Below are 23125 nucleotides of genomic sequence, written 5' to 3'. Positions count from 1 at the left end.
ATGTATTTTGTGTGTGTGTATGTCTGTGTACACATCTGTACGTGTGTGTGGGTATGTCCTTCTCTCTGCCCGTTTTGTGCGTGTTGTGTATTGTCTTTATGTGTGTGTGTGTTTTTGGTTAGAAGCTCTGCGGGGGGTGACCATGGTGGAGCTGGTGAAGAAAGAAGGTAGCACACTCGGCCTCACCATCTCAGGAGGGACTGACAAGGACGGGAAACCTCGGGTGTCAAACCTACGACCCGGAGGATTGGCAGCCAGGTGGGCGGAGCTGAGGATCACCACAGCAAAGAATGCAATCCATACGTTCAGACTTTATTGATCTGCAGAAGGAAACATCTCACAGCAACATTCAGTAGACAGATGGTTGTCTGTGAAGGTTCTCAGCCAACCAGGTCATGGTATATCCAGAAATGCTAAAGAAAGGCAGCTAGACTTGGAGAGTTTCTTAAAAACGTTTTGCCACTCATCCAAGTAGCTTCTTCAGTTCTAAAAGACTGGTGGGGATTAAATGGGCACATCTGTGGGTGTTACAAATCAGAAACTCACAGGACAAGTGGCATGCCACTGCCATATAACACTATATCACTATAACATGCATGTATGTACATGTGCATGTATATACTTACATACTTTTAATACATTAGTCGTAGCTTGTTCCCTATTACTGGTTTAATTTGGCACTTTTTGCTTTTTGCACTCCTGGTTAGATGCCAAACTGCATTTGTTTCATTGTGTATGTACCTGCACTGTATACGATGACAATAAGGTTGAATCTAATCTCATCTAATAAACAGGTTGTTTCCAAAAGAACAATTTTAAGTAAACTAAATTCTCATTTACAAACCTCTACGTGCTGCCACTCCTTTCCCGTGCAGGAGCGACCAGCTAAATGTCGGGGACTACATCAAGTCGGTGAACGGCATTAATCTGACCAAACTGCGGCATGAGGAGATCATCAGCTTACTGAAGAACGTGGGGGAGAGAGTTCTGCTGGAGGTGGAGTATGAACTGCCCCCTACAGGTACATACATAATAGTTCAACTCCGTGTAGCCTCTTCTGTGGTTTCCAGAGCCATACTGTTACAACCTCCAAAGTGACATCCTGTGTGATTTGAGAACTGATTTGAAAGTAACCCAAAGCGACCCTGTCTGCACACAAAAACAAGAATTCTGGTAAAAACATCCAAATGCTACAATCCAGTGATGATATGCATCTGTTAATGGCAAATGACAACTAAAAGACCTCCATCCCTTTTGCACTGCTAGTAAACAATCGCACTGGATATAAATCATGAGAACTGTTCATAATGAATGTATTTCCTTGGAACCCCCACCCCCTATTAATTTCAACGATACAGCTGTTAGCCTAGTGGGGGTCCTGTTGAAAAATATGCAGGGCCGCCAAACATGGTGTGATGGCATCCAGCCATGCAATGTATTCTGGGAACTCCTGTAACTCTGTTTACTGTACCAGCAAATCCTCAGGATTATAAATGATTGTCGCTGTGATAACTCTCCAAATGTTCTGTTGTTCTATTGTAATGTGCTGTCCAGTGTTGCGTCTTCTGTCTTTAAACTAATGGATGGATTTTTTACATTATTAGGATTTAATGTGCTACTTCTAGTCTGAAAATTAGATTAGTTCAAAAGAGTGTGCGGCAGTTAGAACATGCTGATCTCATTTTAAGAAAATGCAGTATTTGTTAACAACAAGAGGCAAAAACATCTAAAACCAATGCTGCATGGTTAGATCCTGTTGCAATTCAGTAAATATGTATAGGTCGTATAGTGTTGTTCATTTTTCTGTATCAAATATTTATGTTTCTTTGGCATAATATTCAAGTTATGTGATCAAATTTTAATTGTGCCCAATTGTATGAGCAATAGAAGCAAATTACTATGGTACATAGTCACCAGCTATAGTATAAATCTCTCTATCTCTCTCTCGCTCCCTCTTCCTCTCCCCCGTGGATCTCCCCCTTCTCAAAGCACCAGACAGCTCCTCAGGGGTTATATCAAAGACAATTGACATCTGTTTGCACAAAGAGGGGAACAGCTTCGGTTTCGTCATGAGAGGTAACTGTCAGTAAAATAATCCAAAGGGAAGACCATATGAACAGTTTTGACTGGTATGAAGCTCCACTGACTTTCTAATGAACTATTTTCTTACATATGCTACAGTATGAAGTACCATTATATCACAAAAAGTATTCTTCCATTTCTTCAAATGGGAATCTATTATAAAATAATGAAGTATATATGTTACATGTATTCAATGACGAAACATATTCCAAGGTTGCAATACCAGGTTGCCAACTTACATCATGGTTTACTGATGTAATGAAACAAATGTCATGCGTTCTATGGTGTATGAAGATAGAACTACCGAAGAGCTCAGTGTGGTGTCTCCTGCTGTCACCATCTTGGCAGCGCCTGACTCCATTTAACTCCTGGATATTTCAAAATTAGGCAAAGAGGTGGAGCGTGGCACACCTGTCACTCGCTGCTGTCACAGCCTTAATTACGCACGACTGTCTTAATACAATGTAAACAGATAAACTATATGAAAACTCATACATGAATGAGACAATTAGTCACAGGCACGAAAACCACTTTACGTGCCACACTGTAACCATATTTAAAAAAAAATACAACTGTTTATTTCCGCTGTAAAGTTGCACATTTTAACATGGCACTCTATGGGGATTTACTCTGTTTTGGAACCAGCCTCAAGTGGCCATTCATGGAACTGCAGTTCCTTCCACGTTGGCTTAATTTTTCATCGCTAAGGCTTTCTTCTTGTGTGTATCCTATTTAAAATAAGTGTATGTACTGTCCTTACACTTTACGTACTGCTCACTTTTCCAAAGAGCAGTTATGAATAACCAGCTAAGATTAGCGTTTCGGTTACATTAAACTACTTAGTTAATGTTAAGGGAATATTATCCTGGTAAAAGAAAAAAAAAAATACATCAACCGAGACAATGTTCAAGTTTCAGAGCTGAACTTGTAAATATACTGTAGATTAGAACCTTACGTTGTAATGTCAGGATTTTGTTACGTGTGGATATGGTAACATCATTTTAACCAGAATGATCGATTCACTATATGTATACTGTATACTGTATGTTTTTAATACTCACTTAAATCTGAATTATGTCACAATAGCTTTGCCCTGCTCCTCTTCCAGGTGGTACCCATGAAGACTGGCACAAGTCACGGCCCTTAGTGGTCACCTACGTCAGACCTGGGGGCCCAGCAGACAGGTAGAACAGAATGCACGCTCAGGCGGACGTAAACCCACATAATGTGTGTATTCACACCCTCACTCACAGTCACACAGGTACAACAGTGTTCATGCATATAAACCTGTACTGATACACCTAAACAAACACACAAACATAATCCATGGGGCTCAATGTCTAGGATAAATAAAAGCTGGACGAGCGCTGGCCTCCATCTAGAACAAACTAACAGCGGCATAGTTCCAGTCAGCAGTCTGGGAGATTTGTGTGTGCCTTCATGTGAATAAACCCCAAGGATGACGGTGTCATTTCCCGTCACTGGTATGTTGACAGTTACGTGTTACTCATAGCTGCATCGGCATGAATCACCTCTTATCCCTTTAATGTTGCCATCATGCGTCTGTCTCGGCCTTCGCGTTTGAGTAATAATCTGTGACGTTTTCGAATAAATGTCAGCTGAACTGATGTTACACAGGGAGGATTCAGCCTTCTGTACATCGAGTACATGAATTCTTGCATATTTGCAAACTATAAAGTCCTCCCGATTTTCCAAGCTAAACGTGGCACAGAAAGTCAAGCATTATTAGGTTGAATGCTCTGGGACAGAGTAATCTTCCACTTCCTGTTTGTGGAGTATAAGAGGTCATCCTAGCTTGGGAGCTATGCATTTTATCAGCATACTAAAGCTTGGTTTATACTCCTGCGGCGGATCTGCTCCGAGCCAGTATTGTAACCTACGCTGTTGTAAGCATTTATATTAATGTGCTGGTGTGTCTGCATCGTTCTGTAATTGCCGCCCTAAAGTTCTTGGTTGTTTTTTTTTTTTTATTATTATTAATTGTTGCTTTTACTGAAGCCAGTCCAACACAAAAAAGAGAAAATGCTCCAGAGGTGATGATGTGTACAAGAACTGAATTCACTGTAACAGCGAGCACTGAAGTTGATCAAAATTCATAAAAACAGCAGTGCAGCTGGTGCAAGGTGGTTAATAAATAAGTATATGTGTGACTGTACAGATACTGCACATGATATACTGTACAGGTATTGCCCATAAGAAGGTTATTGCACATTTGAACCTGGAACATAGTTATTGTGTAGCAGTGTTTGTGAGTCTAACAGTTTCTGGAAAGAGTCTATTGTTTCTGGACCTGAAGCTGCACAGCCTTCGTCCTGAGGGGAGCGGGGTAAACAGTCCATGAGCGGGGTGAGGAGAGCCTTTCATGATGCTGGCTACTCCTTTTCCTGCATCTGCTGTTGTAGATCTCCTCCGCTGCAGGAAATCCACAGCTGGTGATCCTCTGTGGGGACTCCACTACTCACTGCAAAGCCTTTCTGTCTGCACCTGAGCAGTTTCCTTACCACCAGGCACCTGTAGAATTATTGCTGGTGGCGCTGTTGTGCCAGCTGAGGTCCTTGGTGAGGCTGTTAGCTTGTGCTAAAGCGACACTTGATGTAATAATTTGTGGCTCATCCCTGTTTGCATTAAACAGATCTCACTGCTTAAAAGTGCTTGACTCAGCTGTTCCTTCACTGTTCCTCCAGTGAAGACAGGATCACTTAGCAGTGTCAGTCATTTGTCGCTAGACTTTAGATGTGCAAGATGCTATTTTTATTCTGCTTGCACCTTTTTATACGTGAGGATGGCATGCAGCAGTAAATCAGAGCAGGTGCATAACAGGGAAGGAGGTTGTATCATGCTTGTACTGATCAAGCGATTTCATTCATTCATTTCATTCTTTGACATCATCTTTAAGTCTCATGAAGGACTGCATACATTTGTCAAAATCGTATACTAGCCGTGGCTTAAAACAACATATGCACAGATATAAAAATGTCTCACGTTTCAGTAAATGAACACACAGAGCATGTGAGATTCATTCAGTCACTGAATAAACCCCCACAGTTTCACAGGCAGCATTGACAGATCAGGACAGAGATTGAAGATTAAATTCTTTCTATTGAGTTATTTTGCCCTGAAGCTCATCTAACACAGTCTAAAGAAATCCATCTTCAAAATTTGGGTCAGTCCAGGGGAAACGAATGAGATATTCATGCTGCTTTATATCCCATTTATATGCCAATTGGAGAAAACTTAATCCACAGCACCATGCAGTCCCAGGAGAGCCTACGTTTTTAGCATTACCCACTGGGAATTTAAACCCCAAACTCTCAGCGGAGATGGAGAGCCGTGGTGTTTTATGCAGGGCCATCATCAGAAACAGGCAAACAGAGGGCATGCAGGTCCAAAAGCAGGCGAAATGTCAGTGAAGTAAGATTTCGGGCTGTTTCTTTCAACCAACAGCTTATGTAAGAGCTGTCTTTAAGGGAAAAATCCACAATTAAACAGCTTGAATCCGTGCAAACTCTTAGAATGGGTGGCGTACCTTCGACACTCTTCTTATTCTTCTCAACAACTACGCAGAGTCATAATTTTGCAACTATATTCAAAAATGGTCTAAAAATGGTCCGATTTTCTTCGGGTACTCATGTCATGTGACCTAATTCCTGCTGTGATAAAGCCTTTTGGTCTCAGCTTAGCTTGCATCATGTTGTTAAAAAGCTTCAGGGCTATCTGCGTCATATTTTAAAACTTCTCTGGCTGGTGTGATGACAGCTCTGTATTACTCACATTCTGGCACGGCGCATAAAAGCGGCTATCAGCTTTCTAATACAGCCTCCTGCATTAAATATTTAAAATGCTGGATATCGTTTTCATTTTTTATTTTTTGGGGGGGAAATAAATACGTGCCTGAAATGTGCCATTGAATGCCTCTGAGTGGCCCTTTCTGTAAAAGTCTTTCTGTTGACTAGGGACAACATTTTGAACACTGAGAAGCAGAGGAACGTAATCTGACATCTTTTCCACTGTGTGTCCTCAATTTGAAATGTGAAATCGGGCCTTAAGTCCCAGGCAGATGAGAGGAGAGGAAAAGAGTGAGGGGAGGAAAGAAGCTTGGATGAAGCTAGGCAGACAGGAAATGAGTTGAAAGAGGAGAATGAACTGACGTGTTGTAAGACTTTACAGAAGAAGACGCTGTCTGAAGTAACATAATAACCCCTTCTATAATCACTGTTTCACATGTCCAGAGAGGGCACGCTGCGTCCTGGCGACCGCCTCCTAAGTGTGGACGGCGTGCCGCTGCACAATGCCAACCACAGTGACGCCCTCAGTGTGTTGGCTCAGAGCGGCCAGGAGGCGCTGTTCCAGATAGAGTACGACGTCACCATCATGGGTGAGAGACCACACAAACACACACAAACCAGACTCAGACATGAATTAGAGCTTGCGGCGAAAACTTTCCACATTTTATTTATTTTTATTTATATATTTTTTTTCTTCAAATGCCACTGAAATTAGAAATTGGTTTGTTGTGTCTTATTTTTGTTGATGCGTTGGCATTTTGTGCCGCCTCAGGCTAAGCTCTGCCTTTTTTTTCCTGGGTAAAACGGCTCAAGTTAACTCTTCCAGAAGACGCTGTTAAGAGTCCCTTTGCTGTCACGTTTGCTGGTTTATACTTTCAAAGACATTTACACCTCAAACGCGTCTGCCCGGCTGCTACTTTATTGGTGCCACAGATACTGAAAGGAGGTACTCTGCTGTATTAATGCCAGTCCATCTGCAGACTGTGAGCCACAGATTCCAATTAAAATCACTTTTTCCAGACACAGTGACGAACGCCTCTGGTCCGCTGTTGGTGGAAATTGCCAAGTCGCCAGGAGCGACGCTAGGGATCACGCTGACGTCTGCCAATCACAGAAACAAACAAGTCATCGTCATCGACCGGGTTAAACCTGGCAGCGTGGTGGACAGGTATGCATATGCACTCTCTCACACGCAGCGTGTTTGCAAAAATTCAGATTGCAGTTTGACTTTATTTGGATTTATTTGTTACATTATTTATTTGTCTTTCTCCAACTGTCTATCCACCACACAGGGTGAAAGAAGCTCTGATGAAAGTATTGCTTTCAGCTATTAACACCTAGTCACACAGTATAGGTAAAAAAAATCATCAGTTTATCCTAGTTTTTGTTGTAGATCTATGTACACTATAACACTTTGAATATGGTTCATGCACTAGTAACATACATAGACAGCACTTTTATCTGTGTGTATGGATGTAGGTAATGGATTTCATAATAACGTAATTTGTTTCCTGACAAATACACAACACAGTCTCAAGGCAGTTTGGAAGATTTACCCAATTGTTTTGTGCTCACAGACAGGACTATGTTTCAATTAGGCGTATCTTCTTTAGTGCCTACTCTTTGTCTTTTAAAGGCAGTACAGTCTCATGGCAGCAAGAGGAAAGGCCGACAAAAGTCCACCTTGGGGCAGGTTAGGGGTGAGGTGCTGGTTCATATCACACATATGGAGTTTGTTTCCCATGTGGGACCATTAATGATTAATTTTAGTTTTACTCACTCTGCTCTTTTCTCCCGCCTGTTGAGACAGTGTCTGGTTAGGTTTATGCAACAAAAACAAGATCAAGTCTGGGGTTAAAATACACCAAATTACACCAAATGTAATGTCAAACGAAAGGGATTATTTTCAAAGTTGTGTTCTGTGCCATAAAAAAAAAAAGTCAAATTCATGTTCTCATACACAAATTAGTTTAACTGAACTTCCATGAGACTAAGTAGGAATCTCTGTCTAGCTCTCGTGTCTGAAACCAACACTGTGCTTTAAGATCAGTAATATGCAGTAGTTGCATCAATGCACTGTATATCCTCTCTATCTAACGGACATACACAGACTAACACACGAAAGGTATACAGCCCTATAACTAACACCGAGGTAGGAAGCCGGATATTGCCCCAAGCCTCTGTCTAGTTCTAAAATACAGCTGAAGCGCTAGAACTCCGTGTCAGAGCTGAAGCAAGCACTACAGTGACCTCAGCCGGCTGCACAGGTTGAATGTGGAGGTCTACGTTCTGCCACTATTCATTCCCACATAGTTGCGAATGAATTTCTACAATCTGACCCCTGTGTGCGTGAAGAGCAGAGATATCAGATAGACCGGCTCAGGCGTGAGCATAGCAGCCTAAAGAAACAGTTTGCTTCCTTATTGTCCCTTTCTCTCTGACGTACCAGATGCGGGGCGTTGCATGCTGGGGATCACCTCCTGTCCATAGATGGGACATCGACAGAACACTGTACCGTCCTGGAGGCGACACAGCTGCTAGCAAGCACAACAGAACTGGTCAAATTAGAAATACTCCCCTCACATCAAACGAGGCTAACTGGGAAACAGCACGACACAGGTGGGTGTAACAGCACTGGAAAATACAGCACCATGTCTACTATTCAACGTGCGACCTTATAAAAAGTGTCTATACTGTACCATACCTACCACAACATTTGCATAACATGAAAACAAATTACTGGCAAGAAGTCACAGCAACAGCATAAATCCAAAATCACAGACACAGGTGTTTTTTTTGACATTAGGGAGTATGCATATCCAGTGTTAAAGACACCATAACACATCATTAGCTACTTTATGCCTTCTTATCCTTTAGAGAGGACGATAAAATTTTACGTCTTTGGCCAATGTACTTCTACTAACCCAATATGCGTGACCTAAATTTGACCAGAAGTAATTTTAAAGTGAAGTGTTGGGGTTTCCAGGTGTTCACTCAACTGACACAGAAAGTTTCGTTGTGGTGTAAATAAATCAGGATTACTACCTTACAGTGTTCCCCCTCCACCGAGCGGCCGATGCAGTCACTTCCACGTCTGTCTAGATGTATTTAGTGTACTGTATGCCGTGAAAACGTTGTAGGAAGTGTTGTTTCAGTGAAGATGGCCGTATAAAATGTCATTACGTCATCACTGTACTGTGTCTGACATTTGAGTCAAAGTGAAAGTCTAAAGAAATGTCCTCATTGCGTTACTGAAATATTGGGCTTGCCAGAATGGGACACAAGAGAGACCGCGGTGACCTGTTTGTCCACCAGCATTTGGATCCCCGGCCCCTCTACTTGTGTCCTTGCTGAACCCGAAGTGTGTGGATGGATGCATTAGAAACATTACTAGATAGAAAATCACATTTACCATTTGATTACCAACATGTTATGTGTTGATCCTGAAGTCCAAGTGTTTGTGCTAGGTTTGAACAAATTCCAATAAGTCATTCTGGAGACCTACATTCACACAATTCCACATAATTCACTCATTTTCCCTAATTCTGTAATTTGTTCATTTACCTTGAGAGGGTTGCGGGAGGGTTGGAGCTTTTCCCAGCTGTCATCGGGAGAGAGGCGGGGTACACCCTGGACAGGTCACCAGTCTGTCGCAGGACTAGCACAGAGAGACAGACAACCATTCACGCTCACATGCACGCCCACGGCCACTTTAGCATTTAGCAGGTACAGGGAGGAGATGCAAACTTTTCACTTCGCACAGCCAGCCAGTGGGTTCGACCCAGGACCGTCTTGCTGTGAGGCGTCAGTGCTAACCACTACTGTGCTACTAATAGTACTGATCCTTTAGTCACTCGTTTTACCGTCTGCATGACTGTCAGCCAGATGGAACGTGTCAAACTATGTGGCCATATCCATGTTTTTGTTGTTGTTTTTCTTTCACACCATCTGCTGTCCACCAACAGCTGTCAGCTCTGTCAGATATCTGATGACCCTGCGGTGAATAATCTTTACACCTGTCTGCTATTAATTTGATTCGGATGATTGCTTATGTGGACACCTGCACCTGTTTTTTTTTTTGTTGTTGTTTTTTTTTCAAATATAGCTGCTTGAGTGTGGTTGTAATCTATTAAGCTACTGATGTGTGCAGAGAGATAAAGAACTGTCAAACACTGAAGGTGAACTTGAGCTTGCCAGGGCTTGTTACATTAAAATAAATGGGAGACAGTGAATAGTCTTATCTTTTAAATGGAAATGATTAACAAATGCTGGCAGTAGTGGAGGGCAGATGTTCAAAAGAATACAATTGTGTATTTAAATCCTGATCAGCGTTTCTTTGGAATTATTTTGGATAAATAAGGACCAGGCATCAGAGCAGATTTAAAACTGGAACATAGATTTTGTTTGGATTTAGCCCAAATTAGGTCAGCCCACGCACATTAAAAAAAAAATAAAAAATCCCATTCATTCCAGTCTCTTTAAGCGTGCAGTCCTCTCCTGCAAAACACTGATTGAGGAATATTTTGGCTGCGACGGTTACTTTGTGCCTAATTAGTTGAAGGAGTGTTTCTTCACCCATAGCCAAGCGACTGCTTTTCATCTGTGACAGAATTAGTGCCACTGGATTTACAAGGGAAACTCTGATTCCAGCTTTATTATCCTAGGTTAATGCTCAGTGCCGGGGAGCTTAAGTATGACAAGTGTGCGCACACACCACCCTCACGCAATGAGGTTTTCACACAAGTAGATACACACCGCAGCATGCATGATCACAGACACACATGTATGACAGACACACATGTATGATTACGCTGCCAGTGCTGCAGTAACTTAAGTCAAACGTATATTCCCTTATACAGTAGATTCGTTCTGAATCACTCCAAGCTATACACACAACCTTTTTCTTCCTGTTTTGTAGGAAAAAATCTACACTGCATTTTGTTGACCTAATTAGAGACTCGTGAGGGAGGCTGAGGAAGAGAGGATTAAAGGAAACACTCAAAGGCTGCGAATAAAAACAAGATATTCAAGAATTAAAATAGACTAATACCTCATCTTTAGTCCACTTTCTGTCAAATCTGTCAGGGGTGGGAGTTCACTCTCAGCATGAAAATACAGAAAAGAGAGGAAGTGGAAAAGACATGTGATGGAAGAGTGCGAGATAGAGTGACATGGAGTGTAAAGACAGGATGACATTTAATTAATGTCATTACACCTCTCTTCCAGCAGTCCGAAAGTGCTTACAGCCGTCCTCCTCCTCTCTCTCTCTCTCTCTCTTAATCTCCTCTCGTTCTCTCTTCCACACATATATCTCATCTCGTCGTAATTCTTCAACTTGTCTCCATTTATTATCTGTATTCTCCAGTCCTCTCTTATCCTTCCACTGTATTCTATTATTATCCTGAAGTGCCAAAACCTGCAAGACTCAAAAACAGCACACACACAAACTATTGTCCCTGTCTTCATTCGGCCCTTACATTGACATAATGCATAACCCCTTAGCCCTTGCTCTAACCACAACCTAATCATAATCTACAGCATACCCTCAAACCAAGTTTTAACCCTTTTTAACCCAAAAGTTGTCCGGGAAAAATCGCACACACACAAACTTGAAAGGTCGCCATCTCTTCTTGCATCTCCTTCATTTGTCTCTAAGAAGCAAAAATCATTCTTTCCTTTTTCTAATCACAGTTGTGTGTTTGCTCTTGTGTGTGTGCGTGTGTGTGGGTGTGTGTGTGTGTGTGTGTGGTAGGAAATGAACACAGCTCATTAGGATACTGATGGCCTTGCAGCAGTCCTTGCAGCCAGCTTGCCTCCTCTTTATTAATAGACTCTCTGATTAAAGGTTTTGCAGCTGTGTGTGTGTGTGTGTGTGTGAACTCAGTTTCAGTATGTGTGTTATTACGGCATTGATAAGGGTTGGTGACACCCTGAGACTCTCTTCACCTTTTGTGTATGCATATATCTGCTCTCTTGCATGTATCATGTGTAAGTACATGTAAGCAATATGTGTGTACGCGAAGAAACTTGTTTGCGTGTGTCCTGTCTGTATCTGCAGCCTTCTCTTCTCTGTGACTGCAGCCATTTCTTGTCAGCAGATCTCTCTCTCCACTGAGTTTTTTTTTTTTTTTTTACTAAGGGAGGATTAGACGGGAGAATGTTTCCACATTTCTCAGATAGCTCACCCTGAGGTCGTTCAATGCTTCTGCTCCTCAGACTTCCTACGATCAGAGAGGTTTAGATAAGACGACTCGCATGGCGAGGAAACAAAAGCTCTGCCGCTTGGATGTGGCAGCACAGGGCAGCTTAGGATCGACTTCAGAGTTTAGATAGGTGTGTGTAGTGAGGAATTACACGTGAAGCTGTGTAGGCTGTCAGACTTCAGCCTTGACTGTATGTTGATGCTCTCATTGGGAGTTTCCCCCAGAAGAGGTTCTCTCTGGCATCTGAGGAAATGTGACTTTAGATGGCAGAGTCCACCAGAAACTCCTCAATTTTAATCAGGCTTGGGTTTTGTAGACATCTTATTGTAGATCTCATTCAGTGACAATGGAATGATCTAAGTCAGGGGTGCCCAGTATGTCGATTACCCAGTAGATCGTGAAGGTAGTGTGGGTAGATCGCATGCCACTGAAAAAATGTTTTATATGTTAGTCTATCATTTATCTGTTGCACCTTCAGAGAGAACGGCAAGACAAACTTTCATCATTTTTTTTTTTTACTTTTTATTGCAACATGCCGTCATTTCTGCAGGACACATCCACAAGCATACACAACATCAACAACAACTCAAGACTACTGCTTTTCTTAAAGGGACAGCGCAAGGTTTCAGTTTTGCTTAATAAAAATAAAAACAAAGATGAATCCAGCTTTTAACACTGTAGTTACAATAATATGACTTAGGGTAGGATATATATATACACCTCAACGCGGCCTCTCTTATGTCCCATTCTGCAAAAAAGTGTGGGCACCTCTGAGCTAAGTTGTAATGCTATTCAATACGTCAATGAAAATGCCTTTACTTTTGAAAAATACTTGCATCTGATTGGCTAGCAGGTGTGTGTTATATCAGTTAGAACAGTTCAGTCACAGTTTTAACCACTGTTCTTAGTCTTCATAGGAATTTAAATCTAGGGTAACTCGACCAGACAATTTCTAGCCACAGTCAATTCACTGAATTAAACTCATTGAAAACAACTGTTTGGACACAGCTTTTCTTTTTGCCTGTGGTATAAATGCCATAATAACCAATGTCCCTGATAAGGAAAATAGCAGGCAGCCGAGCACTTGCTGCACGTTAGAACACAATGATCTGATAGCTGATGCACAGCAGAGATCCTGGTGCTAAAAACAAAGATGTAGTTCAGCACATATCTAAATGTGTGAGTCAAGTTTTAGAAAATTATTTATAACCATGAGGTGCAAACAGATATTGTACAAAAGTATAAACACTTCAAATCCATCGGAATTACTTAGAAAACAGTTTCCAGTAAACAGCTACAACAACACATTATCTGTTATTATGCTCTTACAATATAATGCCTTTATGATTACTTTGATTACTGCTATTACTATTTCTACTACACTCTACCATAATCATGTTATGATTTCAGAGAGACTGTGATGAAAGTCAAGTCAACATGACTAGGTGCTGATGACATCACTCATAAAAACACAGTAGAAAATAATACCTTGCAACATCTCATGTGCTACATACCGAGCACTGCAGATATGTATAGCCTGTATAAAAACAGGCTGCAACTCAGCACCATCAATAGCATTTAATAGTACTCCACAGTGTGTCGGAAGATGGGATAGTGTAGCCAGGTTAAAACAATGCAGGGTTCCTCTGAAGCCTTCTCTGCGTACTGCAGCTAAAGGTCTAATAACTTGAAACAATGAAATTCACCAGCAAATTGTGGATGTGCAGTCTCCTTCTCTGTTACCACAGGGTGTTTGGTGAAGTTGGTAATTGACTGCTGTTGAGAGGATTTGGACCGTTCCTCTGCTAGTGTTAGTGGATGCCTTTTCAGATGAGTGTGCACTGCAGTAGTACTTTTGCTGTATTTCAGGACTGACTTACATATTTTGCATGTCACTTTGCATGCCATTTTGGATGTGGAATGGGCTTCATCTTTAGTGAACACTTAATGAACTGCTGCTTGTTGGCTGCAGTGACCCACTGGGCTCCTCACCCGTCTTCTCGGAGGCATCCATGTTGTTATTGTTACGTGATCAGTGACTAGTCAACATGATGCTTAAAGCATCATGGCACAGCAGTGAGTCTGTACAACCCCTAGTACACCACAGTACTTTAAGCTGGTCACTCATGATTGGATCATGCAGGATGGGTGCAAGGTCTAAACAAGGCCCAGGTCTTGTCCCCACTGGTCACTACTTTTGAACAAAAGGAGGAGGTAGTGACACATCGTCCGTCCTTTTTATGCAGTCAGTGAGCTAAATTTCTATCTGCCATCATTATCATTTACCAGGGCTGTGGCAGTTGACAAAATGTGCAGGCGTCTGGCCTTTAACCTTTGAAAGCTATCATAAAGGTCCAGTGTCATCCCCATATTCACAATGACCCCTCAACTACAAAATACTGGTGCACATAAGGCAAACTGTTTATTTTTAGGCTTTTTTCATTCGCGATTAGAATTATGTAAGATTTAGGATAAAGGTTACTCTTGGACATGCATTGGCTAGTTATGTTTATAGTAAGTACTGATGAAATAAGTCATCCCAGTGTCCTCACAAAGTGACAAAATGACATGTATGTTCCAGTGAAGGTTCAGAAGTCGGACCTTCCACACTCCTGGGATCCCTGTGTGAACTTCCTTCACCCTCCGAACTCCACCCTCTGCAACACGAGTTCCACTCTCAATAAATCGTGGACCGCCTCCAACAACAACACTATCAACAGCCTTGACTACTGCAAGTGTAAGAACAAACCTCCAGCTCAAATCTCCAGTTTTGAAAAACAAAAAGTGCAATAAATGTGTTATGTTTAGTAGGAATTGTTTGCATTTGTTTTATTTATTGTTTACTTTTTAAATCTTGGTCATTTTGTTCTTTCCATACCTGCAATCATTAACTTATTTATATGTGGCCCTTTTTTCCCTCAAAGCTTTGATTCCTGCATCTCTGTCATGGCCATGTATCAGAGCATTCTCTCTTCTTTTTTTTTTTGCAGCTCTGGTATCTGCCAGTTTCTCTCCCGGCTCCACTACCACATCGGGCCCCAGTAGTCAGAGCTCCAGCACCTTGCCCCGGCCAACAGTTCCCATGAGTCCTCGTAACTCGCTGCTCAAACGACGGCAGAGGAAGAAAGAGCACAAGAGCTCCCGTAGGTTCCACCTGCCTGCGTGTCTGCATACTGATCTATGGAAGGAAGGAAAATCAAACCAATCTGTATGTGTGTGTTTAGTGTCGCTGGCGTCCAGTTCGGTGGGTCCGGGCGGTCAGGTGGTTCACGTAGAGACCAGTGAGGTCGTCTTAACAGGTGACCCACTCAATGGCTTTGGTGTACAGCTGCAAGGAGGAATATTCGCCACCGAAACACTGTCTGCACCGCCACTTATCCGATTCATAGAGCCTGACAGCTCTGCAGAGAGGTGAGCACACACGTTTATTTGCACCGATGGAAACACATTTGCGTCCTGGCGTGTATTAAATCTATATCCGTAAATCCATAAAGCTATTTCTCCACAATGCCAAATGTTAAGTAAAGATAGAAACCATGTGTTTTAGTATACTTTTCTATTGGCACTACAATGCTAGAAGTCTTTTACTTCTTCAAACCGTCTGCTTTGCTACCTTTAAGACCAACAGAAATGTTTTGTGTATTATATTGAAAGACTATATATGGTTTATTCATCTAAATCTGGTCAGTTAAGTAGCAGAGGGGGTTGATAATCAGTTTCCGCTGCTTTGGTGACTAGTTTGTCTGTGAGGCGATACCTGGACCCTACAGAGGTTGCACAGGTGATGATCTGGGGAGGCATATCCATGGAGGGACGCACAGACATCTACAGACTAGACCACGGCACCCTGACTGCCATCAGGCATTGGGATGAAATCCTTGTCCCATTGTCAGACCCCACACTGGTGCAGTAAATCGTGGGTTCTTCCTGGTGCACAATACCCAGCCTCATGTGCCCAGAGTATGCGGGCAGTTCCTGGAGGTTGTAGGAATTGATACCATTGACTGCCCCCCACCCTCGCCTCACCTAAATCTAATAGAACACCTTTGGGACATTAAGTATCGGTCCATTTGACGTCGCTAGGTTGCATCTCAGACTGTCCAGGAGGTCAGTGATGCCCTGGTTCAGATCTGGGAGGAGATATCCCAGCCACCATCTGTCTTCTCTGATTTTGAGTTGCTGCAATAAGTTTTATATGATTTATTTAATTATTTCAGCAAATTACCTCTGTAGATCATTTTCATTTCCATAAAACAATGTGGCTTCCTTTCATTCCTAACACAACACCCAGTCCATGTTAGTATGAAGATCCAGCATGATTTCTTTTTTCACACTGAGATCTGATTTGTTTGCACAGTGTTCCTTTAATGTTTTTTGAGCAGTGTATATACTTCAGGGTAATTGAGTTCTAAAGTAAGAATGTTATATACTCATTGCATTTTATATTGCATGCTAAAGTATACTGCAAAGGTAAACAGTACCACAGCAGTTATTAACATTGTATATAAGTAAAGTAAATATAAAAGTACTGATATTACCGATTAATAATAGTATCAGGATACTTCAGTTACACTGGTTGACTGAAGTCAACATACGGAGTTTGCACAATAAATGGCCATTGAATATCCTCACAATAGTAGTGCAGTCAAATGCAGGTGAGTTGCAGTTGTCTTATTGTTGTGCTCCAGCTTTGCTAAAGGCTCTCAGTGACAGACAAGTTCTGACTATAATGTAGCATTAGCAGCTTAGCTTTTCTGTTTATTTACTACACTTGATCTTAGCCTGTTTATTTGAGGTCTTTTTTTGTGTGTGTGTGAGAGCGACTAAGGTTGCATTGTATTTACACCTCCGCTTGGCTCTGTGCCATGTGTGGGTGTATGTACAATTTAAAGAATGTATGTGCATGAGTGTCGGTAGGGTTTTCCAAATGTGTGTTGTTAATCTTCTTCCCGTTTGGGCATGTGTTACCACCTCAATGTGTAGATTTTTTTCATGTCTCTCTTGTGTGAATTCTAATTTGAGTGTGCATCGTGTGCATGTGTGTGTTTAGTTGTGTGTCTACTGATTGATGTTTCCATCATATTAACAGCTTCTCTAAGTGCTGGGTGTGTTTCTGCACCCTGAGGCCACACTCCCTTCTCCATTAGTGCCCACACTAACAACACTAATTAGCTAGCTTCCCCTCGCCCACAACGGAGGAATCAATAAGTACCTTTCTCTCAGCTTGACAGTGTGAATCCAAATAAATGCCTTCACACCACCCTGAACTGCACTTATTTTACAACCTTTAAAACCATAAATCGTGTGCAGCCTTGACCACTGAGGTCCTCCTTTTTTGAAGTTTTCGCCTGTAATTATCTTTCATCATTGCTGCTGGAAGTACTTATAAAACTTTTGTCAGGGTCATTTTAAATGTAGTATTATTCAGAAAACGCAAAATATTACTCATTACCAAACTTAAATAATCTGCAATTTAACCGGTAAAAAGTTACCATTAATTCAATATTTCTACTTTTGTTATTTATTCCAGGGATGCCTACGTAAAAAAGAAAGTCAGACTGTGTAAGCAAAACATTAAAAAAAATATATATATATATATATATATATATAAAAGCATAGTGTGAGCCACTTCAGATCATTTCCATTCTCGCTGGCGGTAGTTGCTGCATGCACCAACCACAAACCACCAGGTGGAATCTGTTAAAAAAATAGGTTTTGTACTGGATAGTGGGGCAAGAAACTCTTACACAAACCGCAAAGGAGATGACTTTAATCTCCTGTTGTACTGCGTGCAAGGACAATAAAGGCATTCTGATTCATTGAAAATCCTCAAACCGCAACTTCAGGTTGGATATTTTTCAGCTTGACACAGTGTAACAGTTAAGAAGCATTTTCTGCGAGACATCACATTAGTCTAACTAATGCTCATCTTCTTCCTAATTTAAATATTTAACCATAGCTCTTCACTTTGTCACACTGCAATACTGATTTTACTAATCATCATATTTGATCAAATAATCAAATCAGTGCTCTATATATTGTATGTTTCTAGTTAAATGTAGCACTGCTGAACCTTCAGATTAAGGTCAGATTGTGAGCGCTGCAGACCGAGAACCAAAACAAAAATTGATGGAAAGAAAAACAGAGGAATACAAAGCCAAGATACAAGGATGATAAGCTGAATGAGATGCTGAGACAACTGTTCAGCATTATCAGAAAGAATAGAGAGAGGAGACGCATAGAATGTGTTCCTGAACAAATCTTGGGGAACAGCAGAGATGGCGATGAGAGTCTTGGCAGGCCACTTAATCCCCACTTGATCATAATGAAGTTGGCTGACTGTATATAATGCGGGTCACCCGCTCATGACTGGATGAGGGATGCAGTACATCAGCTGTCAGTGTCTCTTGCTGGCCTACAAATCCAAAGGGCAGTATTGACATGATGATGAGGCCAAGTTAAAGGGAGACACATCTCTTTATCTTCTTTTTCTTCTGTCATCTGTGTCTCCTTGGTTAGGGCACAACTGTTGTATTTATTTAGCAAAGAGTAACATGGCTTAAGATCAGTGAACTCCTTTTCAGTCACGACATTTTACCCTTTAAGCCATTCAAAGAAATCCTCACAGCCCTTGTAAGGTAGACTGCTGTTAGGAAACGATCCCCACTGTTAATTCTGTGGTTTTCTGGCATGTTGACCCAAGTTTTGTGTTTCAAAGCCACTCATTAAGCGGACTAATCTATCTGATAGAATCCAGAGCCATATACCTAACTTCGCCCTTTGAACCAGGTAGCCCATTCTCACTGAAAGCCCACTATGCTACAGTCTCTCTGTCAAGATCTTGATATAAATTGCCAAGATCAAGGCAGTTGTTAAGTCCAGCGTTTTCCACATAAAGCAGCTGGCCAAAATAAAGCTAGTTCTTACGAGGCAGCGCTTTCATGCCTTTGTCACCACTCATAACTGTATGTGGAGAAGAGTGGGTCCTCCATTGCTCGTCGTCAGATGGCACAGAACGACTCTGCATGTCTTTTAACTGGCACACGTAAACATGAGCACATATCCCCCATTTTAGCCTCAGTCCACCGGCTGCCTATATGTTGTAGGATCCATTTTAAAATGATTTTAATTGCTTTTAAATCTCTCAATGGCCGGGCCCACCCTACCTCTCTGAGCTGCTACACCTTCATACCCCCACCCACTGTCTTAGGTCAGCTGATCAGAAGGGACTTTGCCTTTGCTGTTGAGGCTCCACAACTGTGGAATGATTTGCCTCTACACATCAGACAGGCCTCTCTCTGTCTGTTTTTAAGTCACTTCATAAAAACCCATATCTTCTCTCTTGGCCTTTGACACCCTGTAAGACATTGACTTCATTTTATTTTTATTGTACAGTTGCTGTTGCTTTTTTCTAATGTTTTATGTTTTTTTTAATTCGTTTTTTTTTTTTTTTTTAATGTATGTCTTTCATTCATTTCTTCTGAACAGCACTTTGTTTTTAAAGTGCTTTACAAATTAAGTTGGATCAGATTGGATGAATTTAGGGTGGTGCCGTGCAGTTCTTACTCATGAACAGAGAGCCTTTCATCCATTTATGGAAACCATGGTCACAGTTTGAACTTTGAGGTATGATATGGGCTTACTTGTCGTAGTACTTTGCAATGATAGGCTAATACCTCAAGAAAATGTGCTTATGTCATACGTTATTTTAAGAGTCAGAGCACATCTGATTTGCCTTCCTCCCTCTAGTATTTAATGTAGTGCTCAGTCAGTGTGTGCTGGATGTTTTTGATGAAGAAAATAGTTTATACTAAAGCAGCAGCATTGGAAGTGACAGTAGCTAAAAATAAGGTGATGTTTGACTCGGTCGGTAGTCTGAAGCTTCTTCTCCTGTCTTGTAAAATGAATTAAGGCAAACAATGTCCCAGGTAGGAGGGCTATGTGCAATGAGTAAACCTAAATGTTTGAGTTTTGCTCACCTCCCCTACCTCCTTGAGAACGTTTTGACCCTGAGGCTAATCATTTCTACAAAGACTCTGAAAATAGCGACGGGAGCAGGTTTTATTTTAGGCAGTAGAACAAAACACCCAGGCACATGAGTACGCATGTATACATCAGCCTTCTGTACGACTTTTGGCTTGAACACTTTTCTGTTTAATAGAACAAAGGTTTTAAAAGGAACCTTCAAAACTAGTCACGTGAATTTATGTCCAAATCTGATCACCCAAACCTGTACAACCCTTTGTAGATATTTTCAGTGTTGTGCAAGTTCTAAACAAGAACTAGTTCAATGTTCAGTTTACACAGATAAAAGGGATCTAGTTCAAGTTCATAGTTCCAATTTTTTAATTTTGAACTAAGTTCACTCAGTTCGTGTTCATTTTTTAATATTTTTTTTTTTTTAATGAGCAGCTTCAGGCTGTTCTTGTTCAATAGAATCTCTGACTGACCTACCCATCAATTATTTTTTTTCTCCAGGATCTGTACTGCTTTTTTGAACAACCATTGACTGTATATACTAGGAAATAAAGGAAATAAAATGTTTGTGTGGATCAGTTGCTTCTGCGGTGCTAGAGGCGGCTCTTCTTTCAGCTGCACCAGCCATGCTGTATGCTGTAAATCGCACGTCAGCTGACAGCTGTCGTAAAGCTTTTTTCTTCTTTTTTTTCCTGAATGAGGGTGAAAGTCGTTATTTCCCTCCAGACTGAACGAAACTCACGTCTACGCTCACAGTTCACAAAAATATGAAAAAAATTCATGCACATCACAGTTTGTATATAGATTCATTAACAGGGCAAAAGATCCAGCTCTGAAACTGTTCAAAAGTATACTGACTATGCTAAAATAAGAATTAAACTAAATTGTTATTTTAGAGTATTTTGGACGAAATTTCCCTCAAGCTTAAGAGCGCCAGAGTTTAACAGTCGTAGACAACCAATAGCCGTGATTACAACTCAAAAGTTGAAAACAATGTTACTGGATATCTTAAATAAGTTAGAAACTGTTGCACAGCCTGCTGCACTGATAAAACAACATTGCCGCTGTATTGGCAGTCAACAGAGTTTTGAGTTTCAGGCCTCAACGTGCTAAAACTGTAACATATAGCCATACATGAAAAGGACACTTTTAATCCACTTTCTTTCTGACATCACCACGGTAACTGTCATTGTAGGTGTGGCCTGCTGCAGGTTGGAGACCGTCTCCTGTCAATCAACGGGATCCCCACAGAAGACGGGACACTTGAGGAAGCCAATCAGCTTCTCCGGGATGCAGCGTTGACCAATAAGGTCACTCTAGAAATAGAATTCGATGTAGCAGGTTTGTGGCTGTCTTACAATTGCACCATGATATGTCACTTCTTTAACAGATTTATGTTATCATTAGGTCCCTGAGAAAAACTCCTCTTCACAACCATACAATATCTTTGGTTGTACTTGTACTTAGATTTTCTTTATTGGAATGACTGAAAATAGTTTTGCTTGATCGTATGTAGATATAAATGCATCGGCACCGGCTGAATAAACTGGTCACACTCAGCTGCTCTGAGCTTTTGTGTCAGTACAGACCGGGGTGGACAGAATAATTACAGCTCTCCACAGCAGGGCATGCCCCCCTCACCATGCTTTTAACCCAATGCAAAACACTCCCAAGTCCATGCAGTGTATTATGGTCTATAGCCGTGATTGCTACGTAAAAGTCACATAAGATTACAATCTGGAAAAAGTTTCTGAACTCACGCAAAGGTTTAAATTAGTCCTTTAAGTCTTTAAAAGAATGAATTTGTTCGAACATAGACTGTGTCTTGGATTGAATCCGATGATTGCTGACATTTAATTCATTACATGTAAGAAGCTGTTGTGTCATGTTTCATTAATTTTTGGGCTTTTACTCTAAAAGAAAACCTGACAAAATCATTTAGAATCCATTCATTTTCAAACCATTAAGTGTAATGATTAAATGAGTTTGACATTTTCACATTTTCATTATGACATGCTGAGAGCTTTGAGAATATTCAATTAAAATTGTTCTCACGTGTTCCTACCAAAAGATTTTAAATTTGTAAAGAGCATGGTCTTTCCATTCATTTAATAAGTCAGTTTAGACATCCATCCTACGAATAATAGCATTGCACTGATTTACTACCCTAATATGAACTCTAAATGTATATGCATGTAGTCAACAAATATATTTTTTTAGACTCTTGACTTCTTCTCTTTCAAGTCATCTGAATGAATCATCTTCATCATTTACTTTTTTGATTAGTATTTCATACACCACTTTTATACACAAAAGAGCATTTTCATTGTGTTTTTGTCTCTTTTGTTTGTTAGGAAAAGAATGAACTTGTAAATTGCCATGTTTTTAATGTCAGTGAATGAACGGTAAGAGCTTCTTTAAGGACACAAAGTGCAGAGCTGATCCAAATTAGTTGGTAGTTGCTCACGCTTACAGTTTTCGCTCTGCGTGTTTACACTGGCAAACAGCGGTGATTTGAAGTTGCCGTTTTCCCCTGGAGAGCAGCAATTCAGTGGGAGATAAGACTAAGAGCCTAATGCCTTGTAATTACTAATGTTTAGCAGAATGAAAATGCGTATTGGTTTCTTTGTATGTCTCTGTGTGCCTAACACTATGTCAGTGGCCTTTCTCTGTGTCCTTAAAACTATGTGTGCGTCTCTATTTCTGTCACAGAGTCAGTGGTGCCTAGTAGTGGTACTTTCCATGTAAAGCTGCCGAAGAAGAGAGGAGTGGAGCTGGGCCTCACCATCAGTGGTAGGAACGCACACTGCAAACATGTTCACATTATCTATTATGTGTTTTAAACAGCAGCTGGCAGAATGTTTAAGTTCCAAATGACCACCCTGCTCTCCAAACACACACACACACACACACACACAAGCGTGCACATGTATTGTTCATGGTAACCCAGCCCTGGGGAGGCTCAGCTATAAATACCAACAATGTTTATAAAATGTTATACACACGGTTTATCATTCTGATGCCTGTGGTCTTATACAGTGTGAGCAGAACCCTACA

At 41.1% G+C, this 23125-nt stretch overlaps 1 protein-coding gene across 1 annotated transcript in view; it reads left to right on the top strand.

Annotated features, from left to right (window-relative positions):
* grip2b (glutamate receptor interacting protein 2b) overlaps positions 1-23125 on the top strand; it is a gene marked incomplete at its 5' end in the record, with an annotated part of 155384 nt that overhangs the window by 116846 nt on the left and 15413 nt on the right. Inside the window, 12 exons of the mRNA XM_084542582.1 lie at positions 123-258; positions 876-1021; positions 1990-2076; positions 3191-3266; positions 6333-6478; positions 6909-7056; positions 8338-8507; positions 14673-14828; positions 15082-15234; positions 15316-15502; positions 21264-21409; positions 22781-22861. Of these exons, the coding sequence (XP_084398708.1) occupies positions 123-258; positions 876-1021; positions 1990-2076; positions 3191-3266; positions 6333-6478; positions 6909-7056; positions 8338-8507; positions 14673-14828; positions 15082-15234; positions 15316-15502; positions 21264-21409; positions 22781-22861 (1632 nt within the window). The remainder of the gene's footprint in view (positions 1-122; positions 259-875; positions 1022-1989; positions 2077-3190; positions 3267-6332; positions 6479-6908; positions 7057-8337; positions 8508-14672; positions 14829-15081; positions 15235-15315; positions 15503-21263; positions 21410-22780; positions 22862-23125) is intronic.

Source organism: Chelon labrosus (assembly GCF_963514085.1).
Source record: "Chelon labrosus genome assembly, chromosome: 4".
NCBI lineage: Eukaryota > Metazoa > Chordata > Actinopteri > Mugiliformes > Mugilidae > Chelon > Chelon labrosus.
Note: the sequence above shows the minus strand (reverse complement) of the source record. Positions and strands in the feature narration are given on the sequence as shown.